Source organism: Actinia tenebrosa, unplaced genomic scaffold (assembly GCF_029948245.1).
Source record: "Actinia tenebrosa isolate PJP-AT-01 unplaced genomic scaffold, QUT_ActTen_1.0 PGA_scaffold2__45_contigs__length_23673736, whole genome shotgun sequence".
NCBI classification, from domain to species: Eukaryota; Metazoa; Cnidaria; class Anthozoa; order Actiniaria; family Actiniidae; genus Actinia; species Actinia tenebrosa.
Genome location: NW_028292579.1, coordinates 6121890 through 6135146, shown reverse-complemented (window position 1 = coordinate 6135146; position 13257 = coordinate 6121890). Strand labels below are relative to the sequence as shown.

Genomic DNA, 13257 nt, shown 5'->3' with positions numbered 1-13257 from the left:
ATTCGTAAGGCCGGATTTCTTCATTTGTAAAATTTTAATTATATAAACTAAATCTGTAAACGTGAATCTTTAAAAACGTTTTTCTATCATTTGAGTACATCCGTAATGAACTTAAAGACCATACTATTCATGTTGGAAAACTACGCACAACAAAAGAATACTTATAGGTGCAATTAAGTCATTTTATTTAACCCAGAAAATTGAAATTAGTCGAACAAATTAATGGAAACAATATTTTTTACTTCTAATAGCTTCGTTCTTAGAGTAGACGATATTTCGACAGCATGATTCGCACCATATCAACCTACTGACAAACATTCCATGACTTCAATGTGCAGCGTCAGCCATTTTCCCGCTTGTTTTCCGAGCATGCGCAGTACGCTCTCTCCAGTCTTCTAATGACTGTGAACTCGAAAAACGGACCAATCTCGTTCCCAGAGCCCACTTTCCTCTTGAATCGAGACTGGGAAGGAAATTGCCGTAACGATGACGACACTAATCTTGTGCGCTGTGATTGATTCAAAGAAAGTCGACTTTAGCGTGTAGTGCCGTTTCACAGTCATACAAAACACTTTATAGTGAAATATCTTTTTGTAAAATACACGGCAGTGTCTAATGGCTATTGTAATTAAGAATTGTATTTTTTTGCGTGCAAGTGTTTGCAAAAATCAAATAAAGTCTAGAATTGGAAATGTAATTGCTTGGTTTTATCAAATATTGTTTTACATTCAATGTTCTTAAAATTATGTATTTCAAGCGTCCTTTGCTCACATGTCGTAAATGTATCAACGGCTTCCAGGTGATCTCGGGGAACGCGCGCAAAGGATCGTTGTAGTTGATCAGGCTGTCCTAGTTTCAGTTGTTTATCGGCGAACAAAGAGCTACCATTTCACGATAATTTCATTACAGAATTGAAACCACAATGCACCATTTGACCCATAGGTATTCGTTATAAGTATAGGTAGAATTTTAAATGTATTGCTAGTCCATAACGTAGCTAGGGAAGCAAAGATTCAAAACGAAACATTTAAGAAAACATGTTTCCTGGTTTAGCCAGGGCCTAAGAACGACGACTGCGGGGGAGGCAATACAATTTTGCAACACAATTTTGTTGCAGTTTACATTTCATAGGCAGGTGCCCTTGAAAACCTTATTTTTCAATGTCATGTAAACACTTTGATTGACGCCTATTAATACCCTATTTTGTCTCGAACGCGAGGCCACAATGGAAATTGTTAAAGAACTGCCACAAATTTCATTGAGAAAGTTTGATTTCTTTTGAATTTTTATGCTAGCTTAGCATCTCATATATCTTAAGAAGGGTCAAATACGATTCCACGCCAGTTGCTATTGAGAAGCACTGTAAACCTGCTGGTGCAGGTAACGAATTGTTGCAAAGACACTTCTTGCAACATTTTTGGGGTCGCAAGACAAGATGCAATCTCTCGCCACCAATGTAATGATGAAGCCCAGACACCCAATCTTGCAATAGTGTGGCTACTATAGGTATATTATGACGTAATGGTAAGGTACGTCACGTGATGAGCACATGGCATGTGAGAAAAAGGTAGCGGTCAAGCACATGGAGTGAAAGAAGGCTTGTTGTTTTCTGTGTTTATTGGTAGCTAGAATTCCCAAATAGTTCGGTAAGTTTATATCGTTGGTAATTTATAGCATTTGTAAGCAACTGATTAGGAACTTTATCATTTATGTAGAAAACCGCCATTCACCAACGAAACGTGTGAACACAGTGGTTCGTTGATTGTATATAATAAGGTTATGCAATAAAGTTTGGTAAGATGAACAAACAGGCGCGTTTCGTCTAAATAATTTCCGTAGCTACCACCCGCTCCTGGGGTCAGGAGTAACAGTGTTGGATTTTGTGTCCACCTCCGTTGCTGTAGCATGTGATGTAGCAAAATAGGTCGTTCGCATGATCAGTTTGACTCCCACTTCCAAGATGCTTCGCGAATTTTCTTACTTATTTAAATTTGTGCTAATTAACTGAACAAAAGAAAGTGTGCAAGGGAGTCGTAGAGTAGTAGTAGAGGTCAATGACGCCATCTTGCGAACGAGGGGAAAATTGGGTCAACTAACAGTCCCACAATGCACTTCAATGCCAACTCGACCCAGTTTTTCCTCCACCTCCAAAAGGCTAAATAATCGTCTGATAATATAAGGAATTTCGTTATAAACATGCATACTTTGTCACTGAAGTTCCATTAAGCATTTATTTATATCATATCTTATTAGCTAGGAATACATATAGTTTACATCTAAACATAATTATATATAACATATCTAAATAATGCATTAAAAACACGTTTAGCAATACACTGAGATGCCTTATGTGTTTAGATAATTGGTTTTAAACGTTAGGACTTGTCATAATAAAGAGTTGGGATTCAAAATCCAGGTTAGTTAATAATTTATTCAAGAAAGAAATAGGGGTTCTTACTCTTTTTAATACTAACATGCATTGCATGAGAACCAGTTTCCTGAATGGTCGTTGAGTGTCGTGTGTGATCACTCACACTTGAGTTTTATCCTCTTCTAGTTTATCAACGATAAGTAGTAAAATAACCTTATTATATACTACAATCCTAATTATAAATATACATGGGAAAAAATCTTCAATGCCGTTCATGGGTTCTTCTGCATTTACGCAAACCTATTGTATTCGTTGTTAGCTTTGTTCTATTGTATATATCTTGAGGTCTTTTGTTGTTTCTATTGAATTACGCAAACTGTGTCTGCTACCCGGAGGAGCCCATTTTAGAGGAACCTCGTGTTTCTTAGTCTCCCACGCAGCCGGTATTAGGTTGTCGGTGGAGTGGGCGTTGCGCGATAACACTAATAGCGGCAGCGTAGGAGTGTGTTTCTTTGCCCTATGCAACTTCAGTTAACACAGCATCATCATAGCTTCCATTCTTAAAGTTGCTAAGGTTACAGAGACAGCTCTGAAGCCTTATGGCCATATCTTGAACGAATCGAATGATTATAATTCTTTAAATATTTGATTATTTTAAAAAGGGTTAATGGAAGAGAAAAAAGATTAAATCAAGATGTACTTCCAAGTCAACATTACTGAAAATTGAAAAATATCTTAAATACACTTATTTCAATAAAGTTAGTCACCTGAAAAGCTATAAGGCTGAGGCCGACAAGGATTATGGGTAGATTCATTTTACACGTTCAACCGCTTGATAACTGTTCATTGACTTGTGAATCTTTTACCGGTTACAGTCTCACCTCTTCTGAGCATCATCGAGCTGCAGTTTGTATTAAAAAAGCTTTCCATATATATGCTTTTTTTGATATAAAAAGTTTCCCATGATGCTCAGTGATCTCAGCTTTCTAGGTTTTTGGTGACTAACTTTATTGAAAAAAGGGTATGTTCAAAACCTTAAACATTTTAATTTAATGAGATAGAATGTTGTCTACAGGATTAATCATGACCTAAAATTACGAAAACACTGGGATAACTAGGATTAGTTTACTATAAGTAAAATAATGCACATATTATTTTCATTCTTTGCAACAAGTGTATTACTATTGTAAAACACTAAGGCCCGTCCACACGTGTCCGCAATTTTTGTGTCCGTATCCGCAAATTTTAAGAAAACGGATACGTGTGGACGGTGAAAACGATTCGAATACGCTGCGTGTGGACGCAAACATTTTCGTATCCGCAAAAAATAATTTGCGGATACAAAAATTTCTGGATACGTGTGGACGGGGCCTAAAATAGCAATATGCTATTTTAAAACGGAAATTTTATGAAATTTAACTCACGACTGAATTGAAACATGGTGCATACAGTATTCCTAAGAATCGATTCAAGGACTTTTTAAAACTCCCACTTTTTAACTAGTATTAAAAATAAATATTACATTTTGTCACGTTATTTCCTCTACTATTAACCATTATCCTATTAGCCATCATATTTGCTCTTAAGCAACGACTTACAATATTGTACCCTGCAATTTTCAAGGAGTTACCAAAAAATTTGCGAGAAAATTTTTGTTTTTCAAGAGCTTTAAAAGTGCCCTTGAAAATTTTTTTCAAATTAAGCACTTCTCCTTTCAGAAGTTTTTGGAAGTAGCTGGAGTATGTGGTGTTGGTTGCTCGATGCATGAATTGTCGTGAAGAATACCCTATGAATGTAATCCCATAAGGCATGTGGAAATTCATACAAAACCTATGTTGTATTAGTTTCAACAAAAAATATAATTACTAAACTGCACTGCTTTATGATTAAAAGAACTATGCACAGCGTTACATATTATTTGTAAACATTTGAGACAATGGCTCAAACAATTTCCAGCTTTATCATGAAAAAGAGGGCCTTGATAATAGAACTTTTTCTTTGATACTTGCAGTAGTTTTTTTAAATATCTTTAGTTCAGCTTTAAAAGGGTACAGGTACTTCTTCTGGATCCGTCATTGCTAGGTCAAACACCTTTTGACACCAGCTTGTAAAAGAATCTGAAAGAATATGAAGTTGTTAAGGTTTGAAGAGCTAACTTTAGCCTAAAGATCCCAAGTTCCAGAATATATCCATACCCCACCACGGAGGGAATTTGTAAAAGAACCCCCTACCCCCAGGAACTTCCCATTTTCTTTAATACAAACTCTGTAATTATGTCCTTTCTCTGATCCCCCTTCCCTCCAGAATTTCCAATTTTCTCTGTGGGTGGAGTATGGATATCTTCTGGAACTACACATTGCCATATATTATAGGTATCACACAATCCTTTGAGCTTCAAGAAACTACAAAGGGGTACCAATGCTCTAACACAAGCTATTAAATAAATAAATTTTAACAGTTAAACACAATTAGCCATTCAGAGTTGGAGGGAAAAAACTGTTTCAAGTTGGCAATGCAGTGCATTTTGGGTCTGTTTCAGGAGAAAATAAATGCCATCTGGAAAATTAATGTCACTTGTAAATTCCCACAATGCACTACAATGCCAATTTGACCCAGTTTTCAGTTTCACTTATCTCAACCTTTACACAATTTACACAAAAATTCAAGTCATGCAGCTAGTTTTTCAACTTACCAACACCATTGTTAAGCCATTTGGGTGATAAATCACTATATACGAAAAAGAAGTAGAACGGCAGACCAGCAAGGATGACAGCAAGTGCAATGAGCGAACCCATGGGATCGCCAAAGATAGGGGCAATGATTAGGTAGATGGATGCAAGACTCATGCCAACTGGAACAATTATCCACACCTAAAATGTCCAAAAAAAGTGATGTTTCAAGTTTTTAAATAGAACTTTTACCTTGAACATAGTGTTTTCCCGATTTCAGACCATGTGTCATTCCCAAGAGTATAATTTCTTTGTTTAATGGTTGTACATGAGAAGACACATGAATATGGATATACATGTAACGCAAAGAAAGAATCACACATGGTCTTAAATGGGAAACGTCTGCAGTCTGAATAGATAATATTTGCAGCATAGTAACATTATACAGCTTTATAGCAGATAAAATGGTCTTGGTCTTGATAGTTTATGATATCATGCTCAATCTCATCCAATAATTGATTCATTATACATTTCGTAAACTACATTGTAACAATAAAGATTTAATTCTGTTTTTAAAGAAATAGCAAACGTATTTTAAGCTCCATTTATGACCTTGAATGAGCTTGACATGATAAATGAAATATCTGAAAACCTACAGATATTGAATTTATCATGTCGAGTCCATGGAATATCATGGATTGGCTGAGGGCTCTTGGCCAATGAGAGGCGAGATAGTGAGTAAAATGCATAATTATACTGATTAATAGCAAGTAGGTTAATGGTGATAGTGGTTGTACTCACTCTATATGGTCGTCGTTTGTTTGGCTGTTTGTATCTCAGCCAGAGTAGAGAAAAGAATGTTCCACCATAGAACAACCATGCCGCAAAGCTAAAGAAATCTACTAGAGTAGTAAACTTGCTGGAGTCTGGAATCAACATCACAATGGAAATCAATGTCTGAAATGAAAAAAATTACTTAGTAAGCATCAGCCGATAAAGACCTTGCACATCGACCCCCACCGATGACAATCTCATGGACGATGATGCAAGCATGTTTTCAAAGTGTTTTAAAGAGGATCACAGGACACACAGATAATCTGTGTCAAAAACATGCTTGCATCATTGTCCTGGCATCAACATCCTTGATGCCTGTCCATGCCCATCAACTGTTACAGTTGCAGATCTGGGATGAATTCAGAAGTGGTGGCTATAACCAGGAAAGCCAGTAAATAGTTTGGTCTTTAAATTTTATATTACTATTTCTACGTTTGTGGTAAAACACCCAATTCACCACCTACCGTTGCATTAGTATTTTTTTGTTTACTTACGGTAAAAAGTAGAGATGGTAATGGTGTGAACCTCTTGACATTGATCATAGCAAGTAGTGACGGCATAAGACCATCACGAGCAGCAACATACAACAACCTAAACAGGACAAAATATTTATCAGATGATACAATTATCTAGGAAATACCCATCAATATCCAGGAACAATAAATAAACTTTAAATTACCTTCCATTAGTGAGAACCATTCCATTGACTGCACCAAAAGTTGATGCCGCAACAAACAAAGGAACAATCCATGTAACAGGTCCAAGATAAAGATTACCAACACTCTGAAAAGTGAAAAGTGATAATTGGTTATGGTAAAGAATATGAATAGGATGCCAGCAGAGTACTTGTAGGGTGTTACTAGGTGTCCGTAAAGTGTCGATACTGTCACTAGGTTATTAGTAAAGTGTGACAGGGTGTCATTAGGGTGTTGGTAGGGCATAAGAAGAGTGTTGGTAGGGTGTCGGTAGGATGTTGGTAGGGCATCAGTAGAATGTTGGTAGGTGTCAATGGTCATTGTTTAGATGCTGGGCAAATCAGTTTGTAGAAAGAAAAATTGTTTTTTGGTTTTATTACAGTGAAACTACTCCAACCAAGGACACTGAATAAATTGTCTACAAATAAGCCAATCACAAGTGGGAATCTGAACAACAGAATAACATCTAAATTCAAAATTTGTTGCTAATCTATTGTCTAAGTACTCAAACACTATTGAATAATTTGTAGAAAATTTGTTGAGGTGGCATTGGTTGGAGTAGTCACACTGTAACAATGATGAACCTTCCCTACTCACCACAGCAACTGCTGGTGATATTAGGATTCCACTCTTGCCGAGAACAGTGATGTATGCAACATTTATGAGTAAATAGCAGACAGTGATGAGAGAAATACCAATGACAATTGCACGAGGCATATCCCTGAGAAACACAATAATACAGCAGATATTTCATAACAGTGAAAAATGTATATTTACAAAAGATCTAGTACTAGTCCAAAAGTTAATTTAACAACTAGAATTGCAAAGCAAAGCTTTTCTCTAGTGTTGGACTATTTTTGTCATACTTATAGTAGGATAGCCAATTCACCTTTTCGGCACTAGCTTGGATTGTGTAAAGGTCACCAAAAAGTTCGGAAATGGTTCTCCGATTTCCATACAAATTCACTGACTTTAAAGAGAAAATTTAGATAGATTTCTTTAATTAGCTACCTTAACACCAGTAAGAAAAGCTTTAATCGAGGTAGAAAAATGATTATTTACTTGTATTTAGAGAACTAACTAAATATTAACAAAGTAAATAGTTCATTCAAAGTCAGTACATTTGCAGGGAAATTCGAGAACAATGTCCAAACTTTTTGGTGACCGTAACACAATCTAAATCTATTATTTATACCCCGTGACAGCTAGCACTGAAAAGGTGAATTAAAATCCAATACAAAAATAAAATTATTTGTAATACTTTATAGAAAAAAAGGGGGGAATTACTTTTCTGGGTTCTTCATCTCTTCTGTGCAGTAGTTCAAGTTGTTCCTTTAAAAATAAATTAATAAAGAATCAATTAATGAATAAAAGCATGACAAATATTTTTAGGTGTTTAGGTAAAGATTAAAAATGTCAACAAAAAACTTTTGATTTTCTTAAAGGGGAAATGACTTTCAAAAATTGGCGTGTTTTCATCCAAGTGCCCCTTTAAAGGTATATTAAACATTTTTCACCCTTTACAAACATTGGACTGATCAAAAAGTCAGGGTGCTGCTTCAGTAATTTACAGAACAAACTGAAATGCAACTCATTAGGCAAAATTCTGGGGGGGGGGGGGGGGTGCTCCCATACATGGACTATGCAAGGATGATCCGCTGAACAAGGTATGGTTTTTCGAGCTTCTTGTCATAAACAGGGTATGCAATTTTGCTCCAGTTCCAATTTTTTTCCTTAGTTTCCTGTCATATTCAGGGTTCCTACTTTCATATTGACCGAAACTGGTTACTATGGTCTTCAAAAAATGATACGCGAGCTGGCATGATAACTGAAGCAGGAACTCAGTGCAAATAATTATATCTTTTGTCATAAACAGGGTCTATAAATTAGTGTTTTTTTGTCACAAACAGGGTAACCCTTTCAGAATCCCAGCGGAACACCCCTACCCAAATCCTAGGGGAAAACCTCCCCAGGGTAAAATATCCATTGAACTAAGGAAAATACTTAAACTCTACTTGCATGTGATAGTGAGTACAGGAATTGTACCCAAAACCCAAGGTAGACATGAATGAACTACCACTATGCTACCCTTGATTGACAATGCAAATGGTGTTCTACTCACAAAGTATCAATACAGCAACTTACCATCCGTCGTACGCCCAAAGACCAATATAAAAAGCCAATCCAATCTTGGCAACAGAAAAGTAAGAGTCTTGAAAACTATTTTCAAAATGTTCAGTTTTACCTGAAACAGATCAAACGACATGGGTTGAATTATACCAATAATATTGTCCAAGGATAAAACATTTCCTTTGCCTCTCCCCCAAAAAAAGAGGCTTCAGGCATTACTGCTATAACAGTTATTGAAAACATAATCGCATGATGGCATGTTTTGGTAGATTATTAGTATGGTATGCAATTGTAAGGCTGCAAACATTGTCTGAAGACTGGCTGTGATTTTACTGCTGTTTTTGATATTCTGCAAACTCAGCAGTTGCTAGCTGCCAATGGAATTTAGTTTTTTTGCTGCTGTCAATCAAAAATAATCAGTTGGTACTATTTATATTTTTGACTGGCTGCAGTTGAAAACCAATTTCACAACAAGCTGTTTCAATGTTGGAATTCACAGAATATTGAAAACTGAAGTAAGCCATGTGATGTGATCATCTCCCTCTCCCCCAAAACATCATAAGCTGCTGTTGTAAGCTCACCTCTACAGAGTTCCACAATACCAATAATGGTCAACATTGCAATACATAATAGCTTTGCATAGGTGAAGATATCTTGCACACGGGTTGCCCATTTGACACTCCAACAGTTTATCCCTGTTATCACAACTAAAGAGAAAACAATTGTTGTCATCAGTAACAAAAATATATTTTAACCCCAAATGGAACAAAATAATATGAGACAGAATGTTTAATAGAAGTATGTTCAATGAGACATTGCCAAATCATTTTACCACTGTTTTCATTGCTAAGAGGACTTAAAATAATGGCCGATCAGTCGCCAGTTATGATCACAGTCCAAACTAGTTTTAGCTTAGTTATACCTTATTTCTGGCAAAATGTTAGTGGTCAAAATGACCAGCATGACAATCATATTTGACCAGAGAAGTCCAAGTTCTGGCCGGACATTGTCCAATGTCCAGCTGTTATTTTAAGCCCTGTACTGATCAAGACCCTTTACAATTAATATTTTAAATCTAGAGGTAAATCAAAGCTTACTAAAAAGAGTATAATCTATCTTTAAATTCACTTTGACCCTCAAATTTATGTCCATAAAAACATGTTTGTTGATCTAAAAGTGGTATCTGGTCAGAAGTACTAATTCCAATCCCTTATGATGGAGGAATCGCCTTGAAAGCTTGCTAAAATATATATCTTTTAAAAAATTAAAAATTATATAAATTTTTATATAAATTGTAAAACAAAATAATGGATACAATTTAGTATTTATCTCAAAAGAACTAATTAAAGGTGTTTTATACCTATCTAAACATTTATTATACATAATAAATGAAATGTGACTTAACGAAGCTTTAGTAATCAGCTAGTAAGTAAAACGTCTTGAGGAAGCAGATATCAGCCTTGGATGTTCAAGCTGGAAAATTTCCATTTCAAAAATGAAAGTTTGATATTATAGAAAATAGTCAGTATATTATAAGTGATATTGATAGGTTGCAAGCATTCCCAAGAGAGTCAAAGCTGGCCATAGACCTGTATTAAAGTGGATTTCTAAGTAAGAATTATAAGTATACAAAATACATGTGTTAAAAAAAATGTTAAAAACTATACTAATAGGAGGCTGTAGAAAAATAAAATAAAAAATTGAATGACAAAAAAAAAATTTGCAAAGCATTTTGGTAGTGGGAGTAAATTGATTCCATCATGCAAAACGGCCTATTGTTCTGTCTTTTAAAATTTTGTTTTCAATAAATGAAACCATGGCAATTAGTTGCTAGGAAAAAATTAAGGAAGTTGTTTTAGGTCTATGATTACCAGTACTAAAATGATATAAATATTCATAAATGAAATAAAAAATGAAAGTTTGAAATGTGATGTTCATAAGGTTGTTTTAGGTCTATATTAATTGTAAACTATTCCAAGCTATAACCTTATGAACATCACAATTCAAACTTTTATTTCTATTTCATTTATGAATATTTAAATGATATAAATATTCATAAATGAAATAGGAATAAAAGTTTGAATTGTGATGTTCATAAGGTTAAAGCTTGGAATAGTTTACAATTAATATGGTATACACATATTTCAGGGGGGAACCCATTACAAAAAAAATACAGTGAAGATAAACATATTTTATCTAGTTGCATGGCTACCACCAAGGAAATTTATGGAATATTTCATTCAGCAAAGGGATTTTAAAAATTCATGATAAATTCTCACTTTTATATGTGAGACTAAGTTTTTTTTAAATGTGACTATAGATAGAAAGTATAAAGAAAAAAATTCCCACTTTTGAGGAAAAAAGAAATAACTTTAAAAAGTGAGAAATTTAAATTCAAATTAATTGTTAAGAGAAAAAATATCAAAACAAAGAAAAAGGATATATTGGCTTAATATTGACATCTTATCGTGTAGGGTCATTGGGTTAGTCGTTATTGATCTCATTTGAAATGCAAATCAAATGAAACCACTAGATGGATGATGCAACAAACCCTCGCGCCAAAAAATGCGATCAAAAGCAAACAAATATGAAAAACACGAGGTTTCCTGTTGCTACGGATTTCATCTCCTTCAGGATGGAATGAGAGTTGTTAGTTAAGTTATTTAAGACTCCAGATCTTATTTTCTGAAACTGTTCGTTTTCTATTATTTTTTGCAGATCTGAAATGCGCTGAAAAAGGAACCTATATAACTAGAAACACGTGGACACGTTATACGACCCAATGAGGCCGAACAAAGTGTTTTATATTTACAATATTACTGAATAAAACTATTATATGTTTAATCTTGTGATACAAAGTTAGGGTAAAAAGGGATTTGGTCATTGAAAAGAGGTGTCTCTTTTTTCAAACACTTGTTTTGAAAATTTTGCTGGTAAAGTTTATGCCACGTTTTTCCAAATCGACAAACATAGCTCCCTTCGACTAAAACACTGAGGATTTAGGGCTTTGTTGTGAATTTTTCGAGACAGCTTGTAATATAATTTCACAAGGAATACGTTATTGAAGTGATAAAGCTTTTAAGGGAAGGAATGAAAGGAGTTTAGTAAGGAAGGAATATTCTTTTCTACCTACCAAGACAAACGCACGCCAGTAGCTTCACTGCGGCTGCCGGTGGGGTAGGACAATTAGGAAAGAACGGTTTGGCGACGTATTCCCCAAAAATAAGGGCAATAATAGCCCCTGATGCTGGCCTGATGATTAAAATTGAAGTCCAAGCGAACAGATAAGCAGGAATTTTACCAAAAGCTTCCATAAGGTAGGCGTACTCAGCACCAGACTTGGTAACGAAGGCTCCGAGTTCAGCGTAGCATAAGCACCCGAACATGGCCAATAATCCACAACCAAGCCATATTAACAGAGCAAGACCGATAGAATTCGTCTCCATAAGGATTCCAGTCGGTGAAATAAAGATTCCAGAGCCGATAACAGTACCGGCAATAAGCCCAATACCATCCACTAAAGTGATATTTTTTTTCAAAGCAATTTTCCCGTTCTCGGCTTGGTTTTCATCCATCGAGGAACCCGGCGAATTTCTCAATTTCTGCTTTTCGTCTGGACCTGAATTCATAAGGTCAACTCCTTCGGAAGACATCGTTGCTTAAAATTTCCTTTTTAAAGAATAAATGGGAAAATATATAATTTTTTTCTCAAGAATAAACTTCTACTCCAAATACTATCGAAATCTGAACCCAAATGAATGGATCATTGTGTGTGCATCAAAACACGGAAAGAAGCCCGCGCAGTTTTCAGCCAATCACGAAACTCTATTCTATAAAACCCTTTCTGATTGGTTAAAAACTTTTTCGTCCAATGAAAATTTTCGCGCCAAAACGTTTTAATATTAAAATTATATTTGGATTTTTGATATGATTAAGAGGTACTGCCCTGAGGTTAAATAAGTATGTTTTAATAAAGTTCTATTTGAATTTAAGAAAGTACATTAACCAACGTCAGTGTGATAATGTTTATAAGTAGCTAAGGTTTATCATTGCATTACAATAGCTAAGGTATAGAAGTACTGATTTAGGAAGTGTAGTTTGTTTGAATTTATTGCTTTAGTTAACGCAGTCCGTACTACTAAATTTTCAGTGGTTTTTGAAAATATTTAATCACCAATAACCGTAAATCAACATGGCTTCGTGGTTCTATTATGATCCTGATTCCGATCATGTCTTATTACTATGGCGACGTTCAAGTGGCTTGAAAATTATTTTATAATTTTTTAACTTATATATCACACAAAACCATGGTTCTATTATGACCCTGATTCATGTCTTATCATGAATCTGATTCATGTCTTAATATTACTACTATGGCAACGTTCAAGTGGCTTGAAAATCATAATTTTTTACCTTATATATCACACAAAACCATTCAATCGTTTTATTTTCTTTCCAAGTGTCCAAAATGCAAATCAGAGCCACACATCGCGCTCATCTTCTTTATTCTAGTTTTTATGTCTCATTCCCATTTCCATCCCTATTACCAGTGAAATAA

At 35.0% G+C, this 13257-nt stretch overlaps 1 protein-coding gene across 1 annotated transcript; it reads right to left on the bottom strand.

Moving 5' to 3' along the window:
- Positions 1 to 2212: 2212 nt before the first annotated feature.
- LOC116299082 (b(0,+)-type amino acid transporter 1) lies at positions 2213 to 12449 on the bottom strand. Its single transcript, XM_031707716.2, has 10 exons — positions 11833 to 12449; positions 9281 to 9406; positions 8715 to 8814; positions 7857 to 7901; positions 7167 to 7290; positions 6554 to 6657; positions 6369 to 6465; positions 5842 to 5997; positions 5064 to 5241; positions 2213 to 4488 (listed from the first exon to the last, which is right to left on the bottom strand). The coding sequence occupies exons 1-10, from the start codon at positions 12350 to 12352 to the stop codon at positions 4412 to 4414; spliced, it is 1527 nt and encodes a 508-aa protein (XP_031563576.2). The 5' UTR covers positions 12353 to 12449; the 3' UTR covers positions 2213 to 4411.
- Between the last annotated feature and the right edge of the window lie 808 nt (positions 12450 to 13257).

What these genes read in the sequence shown, in the direction of transcription:
- LOC116299082 (XM_031707716.2), bottom strand. Translation starts at nt 12,352, where the DNA reads ATGTCTTCCGAAGGAGTTGACCTTATGAATTCAGGTCCAGACGAAAAG. An exon ending in TATCACCAGCAGTTGCTGTG is followed by an intron (nt 6,658 to 7,166) that starts GTGAGTAGGGAA and finishes TTCACTTTTCAG; the next exon opens with AGTGTTGGTAATCTTTATCT. An exon ending in ACAAACGACGACCATATAGA is followed by an intron (nt 5,242 to 5,841) that starts GTGAGTACAACC and finishes TGGACATTTTAG; the next exon opens with GTGTGGATAATTGTTCCAGT.